Raw genomic sequence first — 8,926 nt, forward strand, 5'->3', positions numbered from 1 at the left:
TGTTTGGCAGTGGTGACTGCGCGGGGCGGCCATACACGATATTGAACTGAGAAATTTCGCATTTTTATTCTTGTGACTTGACATTCTGTATACCCATGTTTTGGAACGGCGGTGTAGCCCAATGGAACTGATTATGGCACTGTCAGTGTATCGAGTACATCACACAGATCTCAGCAATGAAATAATAACAATTTAACCATCTTACCATCTCTTGTTCTTTTATAGTGCCCTGAAGAAAGAATGTGAAGTTTCTTTTTTGACTCAGTATATTTGTAAACTGTTATTACATGCCGTGTACTTCCCCAGTATAATTGCCCTAAAGGATTATCTTATCTTAGCTGATATCTCTATCCCCCAGCCCGACCCCAACGATCGTCTGTGACACCCCTCCAGGTTTGCTTATGAGACGAACCCTCCTATCTGTTTCTTTTTATAGTGACAGTGAGACTCCATGATAGTTACATCCTTAATAGTTTCAGCATGACAGTTATTATTTTTTACACCAGCTATCGTTTATAATGAAGCTACGTCTAATTTCAAAATGGGCATTTAAAAAGTGTCCTTTGTAATCCAAAATCGTCGCACACTAATTTGCATAAAGCCATGGTCTGTTCCAAATAAATCGTTTTGGACTTAGAAAAAACCCGCGTTGCTCATTTCTGCACTTATCTCTCCTCAGTAAAGTCCTTTTTTCTGAGACTGTAGTTAGGCCGAACTTAATTTAACATATATTTCACACTTTCACATATCAACGACATAAATTGTAGAGATAAATGAGCAAATACAGTTTTTTTTCTATTAACGACAGTACTTTTTAGGGACCATGGGGACTTACAGTACATTTGCGTCCTGCATGGACTCTAGCTGGATTTACACCATCCCTTCAGCCGTTAGCAATTTGACAAATTTAGCCATACATTAAAAGAACAAGTATTCTACGATTAATAAGTGGAACGTTTTAATTTACTTCGAATGTTTTGGGACTTACGTACCCTCTCAGGAGGACAATAATTTTACAGTACTTTAACCCCCCTCGGGGATACAGCCACTAACAATCTTAGTTACTAATTCAAACTTCCGAGCATAAAATATTTATGTATTTACAAATCATTTAACAAATCTAATTCTTTTAAAAATGCAATAATTAAAGGAGAACTGACATTTTTAAAAAGAACCTTCCTTGTTCGTGATTTGAAATAGATATCCCTTGTGATGGAATATTCTATTGGTTATTAAATATGTATATTTTAGTAATATGATTTGACTAGAAGCCATTTAAGAGGGGATACGGGCGGAAGTGTTTCCTTTACTATCAACATACTACTGAAATAAGTAATAAGAATTACCATTGAGAGCTCGTACTTTGTACTCCCCCGTCTTTACATAACCGACTCCAGTATTGAGTAAGGCTACAATTCGGGCAAGCATGGAAGACGCCTGTTACCATAATATCATGACGTCCAACCTAATCTGGTTGAGGTGCACTTGAACGGGAAACGTTCAGAATTGGTCACGTGATAGCATGACGGCAGTTTTGCATTCCTTCAGTGTGGTATGCAGTAATCGGGCGTTCCCTTACAAACATGGCCACACAGTCTCTAACATTGAACAATGGCTATAAGATGCCTCTTGTGGGTCTTGGCTCCTGGCAGGTAAGTCTTACTAATACAGGGGCGGTTACAGCGTTTTGAGAAAGGGGTGTGGGTGTGGTGGGGGTGTGGTGTGTGGCACACTAATGCGAAAGGAGTGTTTCAATGGTCATTTAATAAACTTTCAGGACATAAAGGGGATGCGCACCCCTGCACCCCCACCCCACCCCGATCCGCCTATGTTAAATATGAGAGAGAGAGAAGAGAGAGAGAAGAGAAGAGAGAGAGAGAGCATGTGAACTCGTCCAGACCTACTTGACGATATGCAGCTCACACACTCACTCGCTCAAGAAGCAACCGTACGTTGACTTGCTACCAACTCACTCACCCTGGGACAACAGGTTGATAGACGAAGCACATCTGTTAATGTATCTACATCGCTGCAATAACATGGAATATCACCCAGTGCGGCATTAAAGAGGGAACGATGCTCACTCAATATCAAAACCCCATACCACATTATATACACTATATTCTACCCAGTGATAACTACTAACGGTGTAGAGTCTCCTACTCAGTCTTTCTGAATCAGGTTATAATAGGGCCGTGTCCGAACCTTCACCGGCGACAGGTACACGTAAAGAGAATATATAGGTCAAAAGATTAGGGAGCCGGTGTCTCAAGGACATGCTTGAGCCAGTATTTAGGTCAGCGGGCTTCCATACAGTATTGATTATGTCAACGTGTATGTCGGCTGGGGATATATACAGAATGAAAACAAAGTATACGTTGAGAAAAAAATATTCTGTCGGTTATATGATAATTGGATAGAGAGAGGAATCACTCGCTTGACAGAGCTACCAGTGTGTACCACCAACTCACAACAACACAAGATCTGTGTAAATAAATGATGAGTTTATTAGTCAGCCACTGATGATTTGTGATTGTCTGTCGTCCATATTTTATACCCTATTTTAACTATCATAGACAATAGTATTTACTCTAAAAAGTGACTCGGCGGGGTAGCTCTGTGGTGAAAGCATTCGCTCGTCACGCAAAGACTGGGTTCGATTCCCCAGAAAGTGCAATGTGTGAAGCCCATTCCTGGTGTCCTCCGCCGTGGTGTTGCTTGAATATTGCTAAAAGCGGCATAAAACTATACTCACTCACTCACTTAAAACTGACGATAAAGTTGTTGTTGTGAACGTCAGTGGCGCTGACAGAATAATATCATTTGACTGAAGCATTGATGATAAATGTGTACAATAGCTGACCAGTTGCGAGTATGCCACAAATGAATACATGACCAACGTTGAATCTGTCTTCAGTTACCCATGCTTGTCGTAAGGGGCGACTAACGTGATCGGGTGGTCTGACTAGGTGACTTGGTTGACACATGTCATCGTATTCCAGTTGCTTAGATCGATTTTCATGCTGTTGATCAGTGAATTGTCTGGTCCAGACTCGATTATTAGTTTTACAGACCGACGCCATATAGATGGAATTCGATGGAGTGCGGCCAACCAATATATTGTATAAGGCTGTACATACAGATGTAGTTAGAATACCGAACTCACTAACAGTATATTAATGAACAATTATGGACAGACGAAGAGAAAACAATTGACGGACGAAGAGACAATGACGTAGTTCGGGGCAATTGACGTTGGATTGCGAATACAGACACGATCCAGTTGATTGACCAATTGGCGGCTGGTACGTAAAGACAACAGCATGTGAAACACTCTGGATTTCCGTAACGATGTGACTCAACAATGTACGGAGACTTTGTCTAAAGCCACATGACTCAATAAATGGCTTTTTGGTTATGCCTGACTGGGTTTGGATCCTATACTACCCACCAAAACTTTAGACTCACTAGTGTAAATGTAGCCACTTACTTCAGTCAACGCTTCTGAACTAGATTTTGCGAAATATTCCACAATATTCCAAGGTACTGTTTACACATGAACTGATGTATTGTGAAACAAATTTGGTAACGTTGAAAAGATTATTGTCATGAATTCAATAAATGATGAAAATTGGCGAATTCTTAACAAAACTTTACACCAAAACGCAGCTGTTCACATGCACGATATTTGCACATGCTTTTCAGCAATATGATGCATGATCCTCGAGCAATTCATCTGCATAAGGTTTGCAGTTGGTTTCCCTAAGCCAGTGGAGAAATTCATCTTCGATGTAACCACATATATCTACATAACATATTGTGAGTGCTTTAAGTGAGTCTAAACTTTTGGTGGGTAGTATAGATTCGCTTTGATTTTGAATCCTGGTATCACATTGTATGTCTGCCTCTGTCACTGATGAAACCAAGCGTTTACTGATCCCTTTATTTCACAGGTTACCTCTCCCGAGGAGTGCAAGGACACTATCCGTGCGGCACTGGACGCTGGCTACAGACACATTGACACAGCCTACGCATACCAGAACGAGGCTTTCATTGGGGAGGTGCTCCAGGAATACTTCAAGGCCGGGAAACTGAGGAGGGAGGACATTTTTGTTACAACAAAGGCAAGATGAATATTCTCTTCAACATTAAAAACATCAGTGTTATTCAAATTGTTCTCTGAAACCAATGATTGATCTGATTCTGCACTTCACCTGTGCTCGTACGTGCTGAAGATCTAACTCACTTCACACTTTCCGATAACTTTCTACTTAATATGCTGTACCTGTGAAGATCCGGGTTGAAATTGATCCTCAGTAACCCATTCTTGTCATAAGAGGCCACCCGGTGGTCACGATCGTTTACTTGGTTGATACATAGACGCCCATTATATCAATCACTGGATTGTCTGGTCCAGGCTCGATTATTTACAGACTGTCGTCATACAGCTGGGATATTGCTGAGCCAATTGTGAAAACAAAGCATGTATACAGAGACACGACTGAAATTATGTTTAAGGTGGCGTAACTCGCTTACAGGTGAGATAATTAATTAAATGCTTAATATAAAATACACAAGGAAGTGTCTTTTGAAAGTGTTAGATACCGATTTGTATTTATTGCAGCTTTGGGTGACCTACCATGAGAAAGACCGAGTTCCCCTGTGCATCGTTGAAAGCCTTCAGAAGTTACAGTTGGACTATGTGGACATGTATCTTATCCACCTTCCTGTAGGACTGAGAGTAAGTGTTATTCCACATCCTGACAAATCAGTTTCTATGATATCTGCATTTACCTCATATACCAATATGTCAATGCTACTTTCTGCAGTACTAGATGGTTTTCAGCTCGTCTATGACCATCTGGCATCCGAAGAGAAGAACTGGAATAACCATACTTTCAAGAATCCGCAACTGACATTTAAGTGATAAATTCTATCTCCGTCCTTGGCATAAAAACTAGAACATATCTTCCAGGTTCTCTCAACCACCATCACACAAAGTAAAATGTTTAGTCAACTTCATTATGTCAAACGGGCTTCAGCTAACTTTGTACTCCAAAAACATTACTCCAGACTTTCCTTTACATTATGTCCATATGCTGGGATAAAACTTGTATTCGGAAACAGCTTGTATATTAAGTGACTTTCTTATTTTCAAACAATTTTTTTATGTTTTAAATTGAATTGACATTTAAGTGATAAATATAGTTTCCGTTCTTGGTAAAAGAAATAGCTTTTGTTGTGTGTTCTATTAAAGACCATCATACATATTCAGTGTATAATATCATGACAGTCGGGTTTCAGTAAACTCTCAATGTGTACAACTCTTTGTACTCTGAAAAACATGACTTATGGCTTTCCTTTACATTATGCTAATGTGTTGCAATAAAACTGAAATTCGAAAACAAGCTTGTACATTACGACTATATATTAATTCGGTGATTTATTTTCTCAAAAATGTTTTTTTAAGGTTTACAATAAATTCCGTTGGTATTCCGGGGTAATTGTCAGATCTTTGTCAAACAGGAAACAGGCAAAGGAAAACCTTTCCCACTGGATGAAAACAACACACCTGCATTCCAGGATGTTCTCCTGACGGATACGTGGAAGGTCAGACATCTCCTCCTACTAATTGATACTGTGTTAGTTTTCTAGGGAAAATGTGAATACAAACATATGTAGTTCTACAAATGTCTTGTTGTTGGATGAATGTAAGACCCTAAGGCGACTAACGGGATCGGATGGTCAGGGTCGCTGACTTGGTTGACACATGTCATCGGTTCCCAATTGCATAGACCGATGCTCATGCTGTTGATCACTGGATTGTATGGTCCAGACTCGATTATTTACAGACCGCCGCCATATAGCTGGAATATTGCTGACTGCAGCGTTGAAGAACAACCAATCAACCAAGATGAATGTAAAAAGGGAACATGTGCACTTCCTGAAAGGTGAAATTATCTTCTCTTATATATCATGTCATTATCATTGATGACATACGTATCAAAGTGTGAAATTATTACCTTTAAACTCGTTTCCTGTTATTAATATGCCCAAATGGCTGTTCAACCTATATAAATTACAACATGTAACTTAATGGTCTATTACAGGGGATGGAACAGGTGGCTCGCTGTGGCCAAGCCAAATCTATTGGTGTCTCAAATTTCAACATGGAACAGATTGAGAGGATATGCAAGATAGCTGAAATAATACCAGCCACAAACCAGGTACAGGGACACTTTTCAATAACATCAATTTGTGTTTTGAGGGTAAAACGAACGTCATTCCTCGAGGAGGAACAATGCCTCAGCCTTCATTGCTCCTATTGAGGAATATGCAAACTGTTTCCACAATTATGAGAAATCCCTGTATGGTACAAGTCAAAATAGGAAATTATTTTCTCTGTTGCGTCAGATTTGGAAAGATATCACAATAATACACAATGAACAAGTAATATGAATATTCAGTACACTATGTCATTTATACCACGTTAGATAAGATAAACATTATTGGACCTTTCACATTTGCAGGTTGAGTGTCATTTGTATCTCCAGCAAGAAAAGCTGTTTCAGTTTCTCAAGGAAAAGGGGATAACTGTTACAGCCTACAGCCCTCTTGGTTCACCAACTCGACCAGCTCACATGTAAGAATCTTTACTCAACAACTGTGACTAAACCCATATGATTCTAGTTGTAAAGTCATTTTGATTTGTTGTATCTGAATTAATGCAGTACATTGACAATATGGTCCTTTAAAGAAGAGAGACTATGAGCGATATGGAATGATGCCATTGAAACTTTGTAAACCACCACTTTACCACTTCATACACAGAAAGTATAACGTTACAAAATCACATCACATCTTCATCCTTATCCTCCCACAACCACCATCCCTATCACTCATACTCACCTCACTTGTGACGTAGTTTAATTTACGCAGTCAACACAAAAGGATGCTATGTATAAAGTGTTACGTTTTCTTTAATTTCCTATCAATCATGTTTACTAATACATGATTGTCCACGCCTTGTACCCAGACTGAAGGAAGGAGCTCCCAGAGTTCTAGATGACCCAGTTGCTAAGGATCTGGCCACAAAGTATAAAAGATCTGTAGGACAGGTATGTTACACTGACATAGGAATGATGTCCACATATGTGCATGTTGTTGTGATATGGAAAGCACGGCCGATGTGAATCCATTTTATTTATCAGTTTATTATTTATGCAGATTCTCCTCCGCTATCTCGTCCAAAGAGGCATGATTGTTATCCCGAAGAGCAGCAATCCTTCAAGAATTCTGGAAAACGTGAAGGTATTGTTCATTCCTTCATCCCATTCCTATCTGAAAGCAATTATAAGTTGATTCGTCAAAGTGTCAATTTTGTTTTCGAAAATTTTAATAAAAATGAAAACGTAAGTGACTCATTGTCTGTTTTTTAAACACAAATATGTCTCGAAGGGGAATTTGTAAAACAAGCTCTTCTCTTATTTTTCAAAGGTTTTCGACTTCGAACTGTCTGGCGAGGATATGTCAAAGCTTTCAGCTCAAGACAAGAAACTGCGTTTTTTTACCATCTTGGAGTAAGTTCAGTTTAAGTCATGTTTTAAAAAAACATAAAACATTTTCCCTCTTCGTTCACACATGATCAGTGTGTTTGGCTCCATGACAAATATGTTGTTCTTCTATATCTAGAAATATTCTAGCAACATCTTGACAGGAGGCAGAAGATCCAAGCTTACACATTGTTGAGTCACAAACTTTGAAATTATTGGTTTCCATCCATTTTCTGGTGATGAGCAACTAGGTTACCCCAACGCATCTGTTGCAATGAATATAGTAATGGTCATTTCCGAAAAAAGATATATGTTCCTTTTCAACTGAGATTCTTGAACACTCTGATGAATCCTTTCATTGTGCCTTTGATCCAAAAGAAAACTTTTCATTTCAGATTCAAAGGACACTCAGAATACCCCTTTGACGAGCCTCTCTGAAATGGGAAATGGCAAAACGGTTCCGAGAAGTCCTCCATTTGGACACAAATATCAAAAGTCTTTTCCTAGCAGTATATTCATATATAATATGAACCTTCATATATTAACCTCGGGTTTTTTAGTGTCTAACACATTTTCAACTTTTGCGGAAGTGGCGAAGTCACTCTACAAATAAAGAACATCTACAAAGAGATAATTCTACTTTTACCATAGTGGACCATGTAAGTATGTGCAGTAGGTTGATAAAAAGAGAAACAATCTATACTTATAAGAAATCTCTTCTGAAAGCTTGTGCATTGTGCAACTTCAAGAATAGTTCATTCAGTTGTTGAAAACATTTGAGGAACTTTGATCTTCTCGGGATTAACTCGCACTATGTAAACATCCCTGATGTGTGTTTAGCCATTTAAAAAATATACGCATGTATAAATATAGAGTAAGTTACGGTTTTCTATCTAAGGCTTGAACAGATCATTTCTCATGAGGGAAAGTAATATATTTGGTCCATAGCAGAGAAACTAGGTTCACATTTACCGGCCTACAGAGAGGATCGTACCTTTAAATCTGAAGAGTGTGGGCAGGCAATTAAGAAATGGCATTTTTCTTCAATATCAGTTAAATTGCAATGTTTACATATGCGATTCTGTATGTGAGTTAGTGAGTTACGTGGCGAGTATAACGACCAAGTACAATTTAAAAACGAAGTGTACTACTTCATGGTTTACCTTAGGTAGTGAGTACGTAGTTTTTAAAAAAAGTTTTTATATATTTTTTATTGGTTCCCAAGATTATAATATCACAGATATACAAAGCAGTGATACATACGGCTTTAATTGATGCTGCTACATGATTTAAAGGTATGATAATAATATATTAATATATTCATAAACATGCATAAATCTTTGCCAATAAACGTACAGATTATGTCAGGTACA

The 8,926-nt window shown here is 38.5% G+C and overlaps 1 protein-coding gene across 1 annotated transcript; it reads left to right on the forward strand.

The window, feature by feature from the left end:
• Positions 1 to 1,548: 1,548 nt before the first annotated feature.
• Positions 1,549 to 8,926, forward strand: LOC124259165 (aldo-keto reductase family 1 member B1-like). Its single transcript, XM_046693261.1, has 10 exons — positions 1,549 to 1,652; positions 3,954 to 4,124; positions 4,625 to 4,741; positions 5,527 to 5,610; positions 6,111 to 6,227; positions 6,531 to 6,643; positions 7,037 to 7,118; positions 7,228 to 7,311; positions 7,498 to 7,580; positions 7,949 to 8,926. Exons 1-10 carry the CDS (start codon positions 1,584 to 1,586, stop codon positions 7,989 to 7,991), a joined length of 963 nt encoding a protein of 320 aa, XP_046549217.1. The 5' UTR covers positions 1,549 to 1,583; the 3' UTR covers positions 7,992 to 8,926.

Source organism: Haliotis rubra, unplaced genomic scaffold (assembly GCF_003918875.1).
Source record: "Haliotis rubra isolate DU_JTF1 unplaced genomic scaffold, ASM391887v1 Scf711, whole genome shotgun sequence".
NCBI classification, from domain to species: domain Eukaryota; kingdom Metazoa; phylum Mollusca; class Gastropoda; order Lepetellida; family Haliotidae; genus Haliotis; species Haliotis rubra.